The sequence below is a fragment of the Pristiophorus japonicus genome, chromosome 1 (assembly GCF_044704955.1).
Source record: "Pristiophorus japonicus isolate sPriJap1 chromosome 1, sPriJap1.hap1, whole genome shotgun sequence".
NCBI classification, from domain to species: domain Eukaryota; kingdom Metazoa; phylum Chordata; class Chondrichthyes; family Pristiophoridae; genus Pristiophorus; species Pristiophorus japonicus.
The window spans coordinates 131915661-131930026 of record NC_091977.1 but is presented as its reverse complement, the minus strand read 5'-3'; the positions used below and the strand labels follow the sequence as shown (position 1 = coordinate 131930026).

At 43.4% G+C, this 14366-nt stretch overlaps 1 protein-coding gene and 1 long non-coding RNA gene across 4 annotated transcripts in view; one reads left to right on the top strand and one right to left on the bottom strand.

Annotated features, from left to right (window-relative positions):
- LOC139265801 (uncharacterized) overlaps nt 1-12018 on the bottom strand; it is a 57090-nt gene extending 45072 nt beyond the window's left edge. The window contains exons 1-3 of one of the 2 annotated variants that reach the window (XR_011593630.1): nt 11569-12018; nt 8000-8133; nt 5439-5869 (exon numbers count right to left, since the gene is read on the bottom strand). This is a non-coding gene — a long non-coding RNA (uncharacterized lncRNA). Of the gene's footprint in view, nt 1-5438; nt 5870-7999; nt 8134-11568 lie in introns of those variants that run through there. The other variant, XR_011593631.1, reaches the window with a different exon arrangement.
- prdm6 (PR domain containing 6) overlaps nt 1-14366 on the top strand; it is a 312582-nt gene that overhangs the window by 240560 nt on the left and 57656 nt on the right. Inside the window, exon 6 of one of the 2 annotated variants that reach the window (XM_070883225.1) lies at nt 7792-7968. In XM_070883225.1, the coding sequence (XP_070739326.1) occupies nt 7792-7968 (177 nt within the window). Of the gene's footprint in view, nt 1-7791; nt 7969-12085; nt 12192-14366 lie in introns of those variants that run through there. The other variant, XR_011593629.1, reaches the window with a different exon arrangement.

The window sequence follows — 14366 nt, the reverse complement described above, 5'->3', positions numbered from 1 at the left end:
CAGTGTTCCTCCAATTCTGGGCTCTTGTGCATCCCTGATTTCCTTTGCCCCACTATTGGTGGCCGTGCCTTCATCTGCCTTGGCCTCAAGTACCGGAATTCCTCCTTAACCCTCTCCGCCTCTCCACCACTCTCTCCTACTTTAGACGCTCCTTAAAACCTCCCGCTTTGATTAAGCTTTTGATCATCGGCTCTAATATCTCCTTATGTGGCTCTGCATCAAATTTTGGATGATAATGCTCCTGTGAAGCAACTTGGCACATATTACATTAAAAGTGCTATATATTTTTGTTGTTGTAGTAGTATTATCTTAGTGTCATTTTAAGGCATTATAAAATGTTAGTGCTGGAGACAAATGTTCTAACCCTAAAACTATTTATTGTTGTTCGATGTATATTTAATTTGCGTGTACTTAAAGTGTTACATGATTATTATGATCAAACTTTTCTCAAAAATGGCACATTTAATTCTGTGTTTATAGTTTTTTCTTTGCACACATGAATGTCCAAAAGAAGAAATAGTGAAACCGTACAACTATATCGATCTAAGGTTACATGACTGGATCAGATATTGATCATGTGCTATTTGATTAACTGGCATCCATTTTGAAAGCATGCTCAGTTTCAAGCAAAATATGACAATAACATTTAAGTGATAGGAACATGGGATATATTTTGCCACCTGTGTAAAGCGAATGAAAAAATGACATTACTACGCAAGGGAGGTTAACAATGACAGTTTAGTAAAATAATTTCCCTTTGACTTTACACATAGGGCAGAATATAACCTGAGAACTTTCAGGTACAGGAAAAGACCATATGGCTCAGCGACCTATCCCTTTAGATAGATCTTAATCCTGCCTTTCTGACTTCTAACCATATGTCCCAATCCTTTCTCTCTTTTGAAACAAATAGGGGGTGAAATTGCCCTGCACCCGATTGGGGGCGGTAATCTGCTTGGGGCAGGACTCCCTGCGCCTGGCATGGAAGTCCCGCCCCAGCCGCTGAACTGGGTTTACCGCCCCTCAAAGAAAGTGCAGCGCAGTCTCTCGCATTCCACTTCCTTTAAGGGGGGGGGACCAGCAGCGCTAACAGGGTGCGATCGGAAGTGCTACGCGAATGCCCCGTGTAGCGCTGACGCGCTTCAACGCCCCTCCCCTTTGCTTAAAGAGGAGGGCTGCTGCGCATTCTGCTGGGCCTCTGATGGTCCCGAGAGTTGGCAAAAAATCTAAGATAGCGGCGCGGTGCACTGGCGACCTCCCGTTTAACTTCTGCCTCGCAAGTGGATGTCGGCCAGCTTTGCAACCCGGGCCGCGGGGCAATATCCCCCGCGGAGTGCAATGGGGTCAGCGTGCCATTCCAAGGGGTTGCCGCGCACGGCGATGACGTCCTTGCCAGATGCGTGGCGGTTCTGCCCGTGACAGTGCCTCCGAAATCTCCTGGCCACCCCCCCCCCGGTAAAAAGTGTTTTCCGCCCTGGTAGGGTCCCCCGGAGATGCTAATGGGCCTAGCAAAAGGGGGCAATTATGTCATTTGTTTTTTGTAACACAATAGCCTTTTCTGAAATTGTAGTACACAATTCTACTATCCTTTATGTAAAAACATTCTATCTGATGCCCTTTTTCATTGCCAAATTTCTAATTTTTAAGTTGTGGTCCCTGGTCTTTGAATCCTTTACCATGGCAAACAGTATATGGATTATCTTTGGCAATCATCTTTATTTGTGGATTTTTTATTAATTACACCTTGCTGCATCCTTCCACATCAGTTGATATGCTAGACACAATAGTCTGTGAAATGTATGTTGTGTTGTAGGTGGAGAGGAACAGGCAACCCAGGCTCTGGAAGGTTTGAAGGAGTGCTATTATTGGAAATAAAAAAACATTAATGTGCTAAAAAAAATTTGAAGTTTCAATTTGAAGGCTGTAAGTGATCACATTGCTAGAATCCTGCAAATCCCCTGGGAGGATAGACGCACCAACGTCAGGGTTCTCGATCAGGCCAACATCCCCAGCATCGAAGCACCGACTACACTCGACCAGCTCCGCTAGGCGGACCACATTGTTTGCATGCCTGACACAAGACTCCCAAAGCAAGTGCTCTACTCGCAACTCCTACACGGCAAGCGAGCCCCAGGTGGGCAGAGGAAACGTTTCAAGGACACCTTCAAAGCCTCCTTGATAAAATGTAACATCCCCACCAACACCTGGGAATCCCTGGCCAAAGACCGCCCTAAGTGGAGGAAGAGCATCCGGGAGGGCGTTGAGCACCTCGCGTCTTGTCGCCAATGCAAGCGCAGGCAGCAGAAGGAGCGTGCGGCAAACCAGACTCCCCACCCACCCTTTCCTTCAACGACTGTCTGTCCCACCTGTGACAGAGACTTTAATTCCCGTATTGGACTGTACAGTCACCTGAGAACTCACTTTTGGAGTGGAAGCAAGTCTTCCTCGATTTCGAGGGACTACCTATGATAATGAGAAATTAAGCAGTCCAGGGTGCCGATTAAGGAATTTTGCTCCTTTAAGCCTCTGACATAGTTTAGAAGCTTTACAAAATTTCTTCAGTTAAAGTTTAAAAAACTCTTATCACAAGGAAGTTATGCTTTTGTCTCTGCAAAAGATTCTCTTAGGTTTCAATTCAGCCAGAGTGACTGAGCCCTTGGACAAGCATGAACTGATCAAAGAGAGCATGGATTTGTGAAAGCGACTATTATTATGTCTGACAAATCTAGTTAAATTTTTTGAGGCGGTCACTAGCATGTTGGATAGAGTAGTCTATGGATGTTAACTATATGGACTTCCAGAAGACATTTGATAAGGCTCTGCATAAGAGATTATTAGTAATGGGAATGCTAGCATAGTGTTTCTGTTACTGGACTCGTAATCCAGAGACGTGAGTTCAAATCCCACCATGGCAGCTATGGAATTTAAAAATCAGTTAATTAAATAAATCAACAATGGTGACCAGGAAACTACCAGATTGTTGTAAAAACCCATCTAGTTCGCTAATGTCCTCAAGAGAAGGTATTCTGCCAACCTTACCTGGTCTGGCCAGACCCAAGCAATATGGAAGACTCTTAACTGCCCTCGGCAATGGCCTATCAAACAGGAAAACCTTCACCTCATGGACTCAAGGGCAATTTGTGATGGGCAATAAATACTGCACTTGCCAGCGATGCCCACATCCCATGAATGAATTTAAAAAAAGCAAAAATGAAAGCATATGGAATTGGAGGTGACCTTGTGACATTGGTTGGGAGGTCAGAGACAGAAAGTAGGATAAATGGAACATTCTCTGATTGGCAGGATATGACAAGTGATGTTTCCCAGGGATCTGTACTGGGGCCTCAGCTTTCCATAATTTATCTTAATAACTTGAATGAAGGAATAGAGAGCTATATATCCAAGTTTGCAGATGTGTAGAAAGTTACAAAGGAACATAGACAGATGAAGTGAATATGGCAGCTGGAATTCAATGTGGGGACGTGTGAAGTCATCTGCTTTGGATCCAAGAGAAACTAGAAGCTCTGGAGAAGTGAAGGGATTTAGGTGTCCATGTACAAAAATCATTAATAGTTAGTGCAAATGTACAAAAATAATCAGAAGGCTAATGGAATGTTGGCTTTTATCTAAATGGGGTTAGAATAGAAAAGGAAGTGATGCTTCAATTGTACAGAGCCTTGGTCTGACTTGATCTGGAATATTGCGTTCTGTTTTGGGCAATGACTCTAACGAAAGATAAATTGGAAGGGGTATAGCCCAGATTCATCAGAATGATATCAGGGCTTAAAAGGTTAAATTATGACGATAGGGTGCTAAAATATGTTTTACATTCCTTTGAGTTTAGAGGGTTGAGGGTGTTCTATTCAAAGTTTTCAAAATGATAAAGGAATTTTATCGGTTGATACAGATAAACTATTTCCTCTGGTGGGGAATCCAGAACAATGGGGCATAATCTTTAAATTAGAGCTAGACTATTTAGGAGTTTTATCAGGAAGCATTTTTGCCACACAAAGGGTAATGAAAAGCTGGAATTCTCTCTCTCAAAAGGCTGTGCATGCTGGGTCAATTGAAATGTTCAAAGCTGAAATCGGTTGATTTTTGATAGGTAACGAGATCAAGGGATATGGAGCAAAGGCAGTTAAATAGAGTTGCGGTGTCGATGAGCCACGATGTTATTATACAGGCACACGCTCAAGGGGCTAAATGGCCTACTCCTGTTCGTATATTCCTAATGTGCAATGCACTATCTAGATCTAATTAACTGCTAGTAGGTAATGAATTGTGAATTTTGCTTAGTACTGTTTTTTTAATGCATACGCAATCATCAATCCAGTGGGACTGTCAGAAGGAAATAACTGCTCAATAACATTGAGGAATATTGCTGCCAATCATTCAATGCCTTAAAGGGATTGTTTCAGTGAATCTAAAATAATTACACCTTTAAGGTTTATGTCTTACTGTAAAAGTAAATTATTTTTGGTGCACCTATATTGATCTTGCACAAAGAAAATTGTTTCTTTAATTTGCTATGCAGAATGAATTTAACCGTAACATAGGCAGATGCCATTAAACATTCCTTCCATAGTTTCTCCTTTATATAGAATGAGTTTAAATAAAATCTTATAGGACTGATCTTAATTTAGAATTTGAAACTGGAAAAATCCTAATTTCCTAACAAAATGTCCTGAATGCTAAAATTGCGACTCAATATACTGCCATTCTAAATTTGTTATACTCCTAACCAATGTCAGATTCACAGCTCATTCCAGAACTACACAAGTGCAATGAAATAGAGGACAACCATAGTACTGTTACGTAAAAATAATAATTTTTTCAATGCAGATAAGATATAACTATTATTTTAATGTGTTAAGGTATAAGCTGACTGGTATCACTTATTTCAGATTCAGTGAAATAATCCCTTTAAGATATATATGGAAGATGAATGTTGCCTGGATACCTTGGATTCCACAGGGGATAAAGATGGTCTGAAAGTTTGTCAATATCAAATTTTATGGCTTTGAAGTGTGGATGAGATTTAGCTGAACTAGATTTTTACTCACTGGATTGAACGTTGTTTAATTTTTTTTTAAAGTTATCTGTCTCTGTATTTGTATTTGTCTTTCTTTCTCAGTTCCCATCTGAGTTGCTATTTTTCATAATTGTCAATTTTAATACCGTAGCATACCTATTAAAAAGTATGGCCGCTGAATTTCTGTGCAGGTCTCCTGATCTCCTGCCAGGCCTTTGATGGGACATTGGTGACACCATCAGAGAAATGGCATAAACGGCTATGTTTAGCTACTTACCCCATTTCGGTGGAGGTTCTGATGGTCTCCCTCCAGAAAGCCTCTGCTGATGTTTAAGAGCAATGAGGCCCTTGTTACAGTGGTCCAGTACACAAAATCTCCTCCCTAGCTAAAGGTTTCAAAAATATGCTTATTGGCTGATTGAAGTAGCATACAGGGAAAAAACATGCAGCTTACTGTATGTCCATTATATACCAAACTATTGCTGGTGTGTTTACAGATGAAAGCAAAAGGATAGATAATGCAGAAACAAAAGGATGAAAATACAGATGTCAATGATAAATTTTCAGCCATTCATGCAGTATTGAGCACAACACAAAGTATATTGCAAATATATTGGCAAATATGGTAAAACAATATTCTCAAAATATTTCTAGTACATTTTGCACTTTGGCCACGTTACTTCGTGCTTGGAACAATTTGTTGAGCAGTTGACAGTTCCTCCAAGAGGAGGCTCTGGCTCATCATCCGCATCATTTTATAGGTATTGGTCTGTAAATGCCTCTATTCATACGGAGAGAATCCTCCACTTCCATGATGCAGGACAAACCCTCAGGCTCCTTGATCGAGTAAAAGAATGGAGGTTAGCTGTTACTGGACTGCTTTTTTTTGGTTATGTGGTTTCTTTGGACCAATTCCCTATGTACCACATTCTTGAAGTACTTTTTATAATACATAGTGATAATGATGTGAAATTGGGATAAATTAAAATAATGATGGATTTTACTCCAATCTCTTCCTCTGGCAATGCACTGCAGGAAAAAGTGATTAAGTGTTGTAATAGTTGGGGATTTACAGTGCGTAATATGGATAACAATTTTGGATAATATTACCATCATTGAAATAGACTGACAATCAAATACACGTACACATTTCTGATGTCCTTTGGAACTAACCCAATAAATGTAGGTGTATGTGAAGCTACCTGAGCTCACAATGCTCAGTCACATCTGCTGGCCTTATTCAAGTCTACCACAGTGTAGCATTAATATTGTATTAAGCAAAAGTAAGCAATATTGCAATACAGCTCCAATTTTGTCGAAAGACATTCAAAATTTATATTTTAAAATGACAAGTTTATGCTCTATTATCATCTGAGTGTTACAATGCATTTCATTACACTGTTTGTCAAAACTTGTCAAAGAATCAGGCCTCCTCAAAAGACACTGCCAGTTTTGATTACGACCAAATTATGACCAATTTTATGCAAATACTGAGTGCAGTCCAGGTCCACAAGGTTTACAGAAGAGTGACAAAAGCTTATTCTCTAAAGTATACACTGCCTATTTACATTGACATTCTGTCAACTTGAGGTGTTTTATTGCTTAAGCACTTTTATAGGTAAGCTATAATATACAAAGCCAATCCAATAGAATGCAATAAATAAAAAAACTAATCATAATGCATCCCACAGTTAATCATAACACTCCACTTGCTTCATATAATTTGACTGTGTGTAGTACTAGTATTCCATTACCAATATAAACCTAAATCAGATGTGGAGTTTATACAAATATTTTCTTTTAATTTTTGGCTGAAAATGTTGTAAAAGTTTTGAAATGTTGGAAGGAATTTTCAGAGGTACTAATGGGTGGATTGGAGCATGGGGGGGAGTGAAAGTTGAAAAATGTGAACCCTGATCCCAACCCGCCTCCAACCCACCCACTTTCACCTTTTACTCAGGAGGGATGGTGGGGGTGGGGGGGATGTGGAGTGGGGCTGCTAACCCGTTGCCAAGAGGCGGGTTGGCAATTTACATATTATAATGAGGCCTGAAGCCTCTACTGTAACCTGCTTTTACTGCATGCAGCTGGGAATCCAGAGCTTGGCCCGCAGCTGCAATGAGGCGGCCTCCGCCTTGGGGCGTAATACTTGTGGGCCAGGGGAGGCAGAAGTGCTTCCTCCTGGCCCCTCAAGCTCTCCCACCATCAGCCTGGCCTTCGCCTGGGTTGTGGATCAGACCTCCCCCAGGGGATTGGACCCACCCCACCCCAACCCCCACCCCCTCACCCCACCACCCCACCACTTACTCCCCCACGCCCCCCCCAACATCCCACCCCACCCCTACCCCCCCTCATCCCACCCCACCCCTCTCACCCCCCCTCTCACCCCCACCCCACCCCTCTCGCCCCCACCCTCACCTCACCTCACCCCCCCTCACCCCACCCCCACCCCCGCACCGTATATAGCAGTGGTATGTCATTTCAGCTAATGGCCTAGTTAGAGAACATATTATAATTAGAGAACATATTAGAAAATACAAGAACAGCAAATGAACAGTACCTGAATGAGTGAAATGAATTCAATATTAAATGACATTGAAAGCTTTATAAATAAAAATATATTTCTAATTTAATACAATAAAATCTGCCTTGTTTAATTTGATAAATGATAGACTGCATATTTATTAACTGTAGAAGACACTTTTTAACAGTTCGCATGTGATTACAACGTTATTGACAAATGACTGGTTGTCTTCCAGGCCTTACCAATGTGGACACTGCTCTCAGTCCTTCTCCCAGCCTTCAGAATTGAGGAATCATGTGGTCACCCACTCCAGTGACAGACCTTTTAAATGTGGCTACTGTGGACGTGCCTTTGCTGGAGCTACAACATTGAACAATCACATTCGGACACATACAGGGGAGAAACCGTTTAAGTAAGTAATCTTAACAAGTTACAGCAATTACCTGTTTTAGGCCAAACTATCGGCAGCATCTCCTGAAGAATTTTCAGTGTGGCAGATGTTATCACAGTCAGTTACACGGCTTAATTTGAGACACAGCAGCTGTACTTATTCAATCATCTGTGGTATAACTAATCACTGTAGAAAGTGCAGAAACATAATGGATTCAGATATTTGAGAAAGTCTTTTGCTGCAGTTTATTCATTTTAATTTAAATCGAGTTACCCTTTTAATAATGGTACCAATGTTGGACAGAGGATAATTTACTGCTTCATCCTTTTCATGGCTGAACAACATTCTCTCCATAGTCATAGCAAGTTTTTGTGTACTGTAAATCATTTTATTTTAATCTGAATTCCATGTAGTTATTGTGGGGTCGAAATTCGGGCCCGCCGTTTTTGAGGCGGTGACACCGCTGAATGCTGATTTTAACAGCAGGCGATAGATGCCGCCTCAAACTGCAGAATTCAGTTTTGCCGCCCAAAGATGAGAGAGCAGCGCTAAAAGTGGCATTGCACACTCATCGTCGGGCATCAACGGAGCGGCATTTCAGGAGGCCTAGAATTTCCCGCGGTAGGCTGCCGGTATGAGAGTTTAAAAAAAAGAAAAAAAAACGTTTAAAACATTTTCCCTTACCCACACCCACACTTTCCCACTGGTCCTATTAATACCTAAATGCTAAAAACCCCCATAAACACTTAACCTTGATCCCTGGATGCTACCGCCCCGGGATCCCCGATGTCCAGCCAGCTTTTCCAGGCTGTACAAACGCCTGCCGGTAAGGCCACCGTACTTACCCAATTTCAGAGCGTTGGCGGCAAGGGGGCATTGCACGCTCGATGACATCACCACGTGGGTGGCGGCTGAGCGCGCAGCGGTACATGGTCGGCGCCGACGGTAAATACTTAGCCACCCATTAACCGCCTCTCTCTGGCGGTAATGGGTGGCGTAAGAAACCGAATTTCGACCCCTGTGTGTGTAGATCTTTGCTGATGAATGATGCAGGTCCAAGTTCCCTGTTGGTATGGGCTGCAGGTCCAAACTCCCTGGTGATGAGGAAGGCTCTTTTAATTCCCCTGCAGGTTGGTAGTAGGTCAGGTCCTAGTTCCCCAGTGGTGAACCAGAGTCATTTAATGTAACCTATGTTCACAAATTTTAGAAATAGTGGCATCATATTTTCTCTTCAATCTTCTTACAAAACAAACAAGCGGGGTGAAATTGCCTTTTTTTAAAGCCCCATTAGCGCCTTTGTGGGGTGCTGACGGGGCAGATGAGACTTTTTGCCCGGGGTAGGGGAGGCACTACCGTCTCCTGGGAATTTGCGTAGGTGCTGCCATGGCAGCTCTGCACCCAGTGGTTAGCGCCCCGGGCCGCTGCACAAATGGCGATGACGACATCACCGTGCGTGGCGACCCCTCACCGGCCCGAGCCGACCCCTTACTGCCCCGCAGGGAGACATGCCCTGTGGGCCGTGAGGCTGCTGTGAGCAGATGTCAACGCCGACATCTGCTCTCGGGGCGCTAGTTAAAGGGGATGGTGCTATCGCCCTTGGTTGCCATCTTTTTTTGATTGCTTACTCTCTGGTCGGCTCAACCATGGCAGCCCTAGCGTGGTCCGGACTGCCATTGTGCAGCCCTACTTCATTTTGGGTGTCGGACTGCAGACCCAGTCCCACTCTGCCCAGGTGGCCTAGTGGAGGCCAGCAGAGGCCTTGCAGAGTGTGTAGCAGCCTTCCCCTTTAAGCGAAGGGGAGGGATGTTGAAGCTCGTCAGCTTCCCTCACTGCCCTAGTAGCGCCCCAATAACCGCCTCTGAAGGAAGTGGAAGGCACAAGATTGTGCTCTGGTTCCTTTGAGGGGCCGTAAGCCCAATTCAGCAGCAGGGGCGGGACTTCTGCATTGGGCACAGAAAGTCCCGAGCCCAGATAGTTACTGCCCCCTAATCGGGGCACAGGGCAATTTCACCCTGAAGGTTTCTTGTTATTGTTATTGTTTAAGGAAACAATTAACCAACAGTGCTAATCTATCTAATTAGCATACTTTCCAGTTTTTCTAATGCAGGTCAGGATAAAGATCTGAGTGGAGCACAAGGTGACTCCCTAGTGACTGTGAACTCCATGCCAGAATTTGGGAATTTGCTTGCTTACTTTTTTATTCTGTTCAGATTGGAAATCTGTGGGTAAGTGCTGGGGAGCTGAAAATAGAGTCTTAGCATTGCAGCATACTCAGAATAACTCACACTGATATGCATCGGTAGACAAAAACAGGCATCATGGGCAATGAGCCACATACTAAAAAATCCCATATCTGGACAATCTAAAAGAACTTGGCTCATTTAATTGGGAAAATTCTAGCATGCAGGTTCATGTGCTATGCAGCAACTTCTTAGCAGCAGCTATTTTTATGTTGCAAAAGTCCTTTTTCCCAGCTAAAAACTACTGTCTTGATGAGTTTCAAAAGGGGGGTAGGGCACATCATGGACATGCTCCATTCAAACAGTTCCTCTGTACCTCGAGGATCTCATTGTACAGATTTTGTCATGAAACATGGATTTCCCTAAAGTATTTTAAACAAATTTATAATAGAGTAAATTTTCTGTTCATGGTTGGTGGCATCAGTGGAGAATTGGCAATCAAAGGTTGGAAAACCAGACAGAAATCATTGTTGGCAGATCTTCACCCACTGTGTTCCACACATCATCTTTTGCTTAACGTTTTAGGCCAGGCTACAGTGGGTGAAAATGGGTGAAAGCTCAATTTTAATAATAGCCACAATGACCTAATACTCTTGCAGTGAATGCGTTGAAATCAGTGGTATAAAACAGACAATAAAGGGCAAACATATTTTGGCCTGAGGAATTTGCTGCTTAAAGAGGAAGGAGTTTTCTTGGGGTACATATGAACGTGGATTGAACTTTGGGTTTTTGACACTGGGGGGAGAATTTCGGTCGCGCCTCTGTTGCAGCGTTGTCCCAGGTGGGGCAGTAAATTTTAAGTTGGCAAATGATTTGTGTCTGCTGCTGCAAATTTCATCAACTGGGCCTTGAGTTTGGAGCGGGGTGCTAAGGGAGGCGTTTCACACCTCTTTTATGGTGTTAGGCCAGTTGAGCAAGTGAAAATCCCAAGCTAAACAGCGGCCTCGGAGCGACCCAAGCGTGGCCTCGGGGGAAGAAGCAGGGGTGTTGCACGCTGGCTCGCCACTTCTGGTCGGTAATGCTCCGCACCCCCTTGAAACCGGCACAGAATGTCCTGGCGGGGTGCTGGAAGCTTGCCACCCACCCGAAAGTGCTTTCCGCCGCCATTGGCTAACAGGCACGGCAGAAGACCAAGAGTTCAGCATTGTTGGTATTTTGTACATTTTTCCAGACTTTTGCCCCAAAGTTTTGCCAGCAGGATTTATCATTGCTACAAGCAGAATTTGGGATCTGGGAATTGCAATGGACACTCCTCTCTTTTTTGTGTTATTTGAAGGAGGGAAAAAAAAAGGACAAAAAGGCAGTCTCAATTGCATGAGAGGCAGATTGCCTCTCCTATCCTTATCCACACAGCTCTGCCGACAGATACAGGCATACTAACCTGGGAATTTCCATGGAAAACGTCCTTGCAGGCTGCACTTCACCAAGGTGGCAGAGACAGATTTGTGACATCTGCTCTAAGCTGATGTTCAGACAATCTCCTTTTGGGAAGGCATTGCTGGGAGCACTCAATGTCACCACAACCTTGAGCCTTGCCTCAGGCTCATTCCAAACTATTACTTGGGACCTGACATGAACAGCAAGGGTTTGCACTCCATGGATGTACAGGTGGCCAGTGACCAGCAGAGTAAAATCATGCAGGTGAATTCCTGCTTCCCATATGGCAGTCATGATGTCTTCATCTTAAGACATTCTGCATGCTTGGACTATTCAATGGAGAAGCCAGGCAGCAAAGATGACTTTTAGTAGACTAAAGCTACCCTCTTCAGCCTTGCCGCTAAATTGGCCAAGAGATTTGCGGCAGCGGTAACACATTGCGCCACGATCTCCTGCGCCCGGCGATCATGATGTAATTGTCCTGCGCATCGCACCGGTAGCACCCCGGACCTGAACTTTGGTTCCGTCCCCTGCAGCATTGCCAGGCGACAGCACCAACAGCTGCAGGAGGTGTTGTTTGGGAGGCCAGGTGCTTCGGGGCTGCAAGTTAAATGGGATGTTGGCGCGGTAAGTATAAAAATTGTTGCAATGTAATATTTCAATTTTTTACATTCTTCTTCGGTCGTGATCGATCAGCTCGGCACTCTGCTGGAGTGCATGGGGCTGATCGGACTGGATCGTGCCTGCCGTCGGGGACCAGCTAACTGGTCCCAATGCAGAGCCTGCAGCGATGGCCCTACTCAGTAAGGGAGAGAAGGAGCCTCGGATCGCGGCAGTGCTGCACGGGCCTCTGTCCTTTAGCGCTTCGGGAAGGAAGTGGAATACATGATTTAGTGCTCCATTCCTTCCTGGAGCGCGAACACTGAATTTAGAGAAAGCTGAGAATCACTAGCGTCTGGCTAATTTTTCCAGCTTTCAAAAGTTAGCATCTCAAATGGGACGCTCCTGAACTTCTCCCCATAGGAGTCCACTTAAATGGCAACTGCAGCCTTTAAGAGCAGTAATCCTTCCGGGAGTTGGCTATACATAATTAATTAGGTTGACTTTATAAAATTTGGCGCAGGTTGCCCACAATAAAATTCGCTGCACTCCTGTCCTGCCACTTCAACGCCAAGCTGGGAATATTTACCCTTATATTTATAGGGGCGCTGAAGCTTTAAATGATACATTGTCCCAAAGTATTTGGTAGAGTTCATACAGACAAAATGAACCTGAAGTCATTGCCTACATCCTCCAGTATTAGATGGGCTCCATAGAATAAAATCCGAAAAATAAACTTTTATGAAACTCGGCTAACACACTCTTACCTGTTCCATGTACCAATACACCGCAGACATCTGCTGCTGCAATACTGTAAACATCAGGAAGATTCATGGAAACACTTCAACAAACTGATTGATTTTACTTAGGTTACTGTGTAAATAGATTTTTGTAATTAATTGAAGAGGTTTCGGGGTCAGAATGGAAAATAGATTTCTTTTAATCTAAAGGCGTTACTTACGAGTGACCTTGTTGGCTCTACTTAATTTTTTTAACACCTTATTCCTGTCATCTTTAGGAAAGGGTTACAATACAATAGGGACTTTAATGTGGAAAAGCCAGTGTCAATTTTACCTGATGTCTTTTAAAGTGGTAATAGTTTTCATCCCTAATCTTTGATGTGCATCAAAATATTATAATGCTTCTGAAAATAAATCAATTCAGGACAAATTTGCCAACACAGACATTCTTATTAAATTGTGATTTTGAAGAAAATAAATTGCACATGTTGGCATAAAAAGAAATGAAATTCAGTGATACGCTTATCAAAAGAAACTCCTTTAGACAAAGTATATGTCTTCCTGTTATCAAGAATGAAACCACAACATTTATTAAAGTAACTAATGGATCTTCAGTGGTGTTACTCACAGTAAGCTGGCTGTGCTGTGTTCATGCCTCTTTTAATTCTACTGTGTTTGTTGCTTGTTTCTCTGTGATTTATTTTTCTTTCTCTTTTTGGTCTTTCCTCATGGTGGGAGGTGGTAGGTGTTATGTCTGTAATGTACCTATGAATGACTCCACGAGGCAATGTGTTGTACTCAAACTGTAGCGACCTTGGTCCTTTATTCGTAACTCCAGAGTGAGGCAGCTGCATGGTGGCTGCCCTTTTATACAGCCCCTGCCACCGGGGCAGGAAACCCCAGTCTCCACCAGTTGCACCCTATAGTGGTGCCAGCATAGTATATACACAGTGTAAACCTTATTGATAGTACAGCAGGTAAACAAGTCTCCATCTTATGCAACAATACAGTGACTACACAGAGAGTATATCTATAGGCTGCATATATAACATCACTCTCCCCCAAGTGCTTTGTGCCAATTACCTTTACACTATGCGCTCTGTCTTAGCCCTCCCCAGACTTAAGTGCCAATAGCCCTTGCATCTTGGCTGTGCTTTGGCTTGGCTCTCTCCCTGTTAACCCCCAAGTCCTTTTGCCACAACGTTGGGTAGTGGTTACCAGTTTGGATGGTTCTATGATGCAGTGGAGGTACCAGTGGGTTCTGGGTGTGATCCATGTGTGTGTCCATGGCTACATACATCCCCCCACCTCCCCACCCACAGCGAGATCATGCAGCTGGCCGTTACAATAACATACAGGATCAGATACAGTGCAAGTACAAAGAAAGGAAGAAAAAAACTTTTTTTTTTTTTACAGTTTGTATCGTGACATCTTGGTTCAGTGACTTACATCCATTACGTTT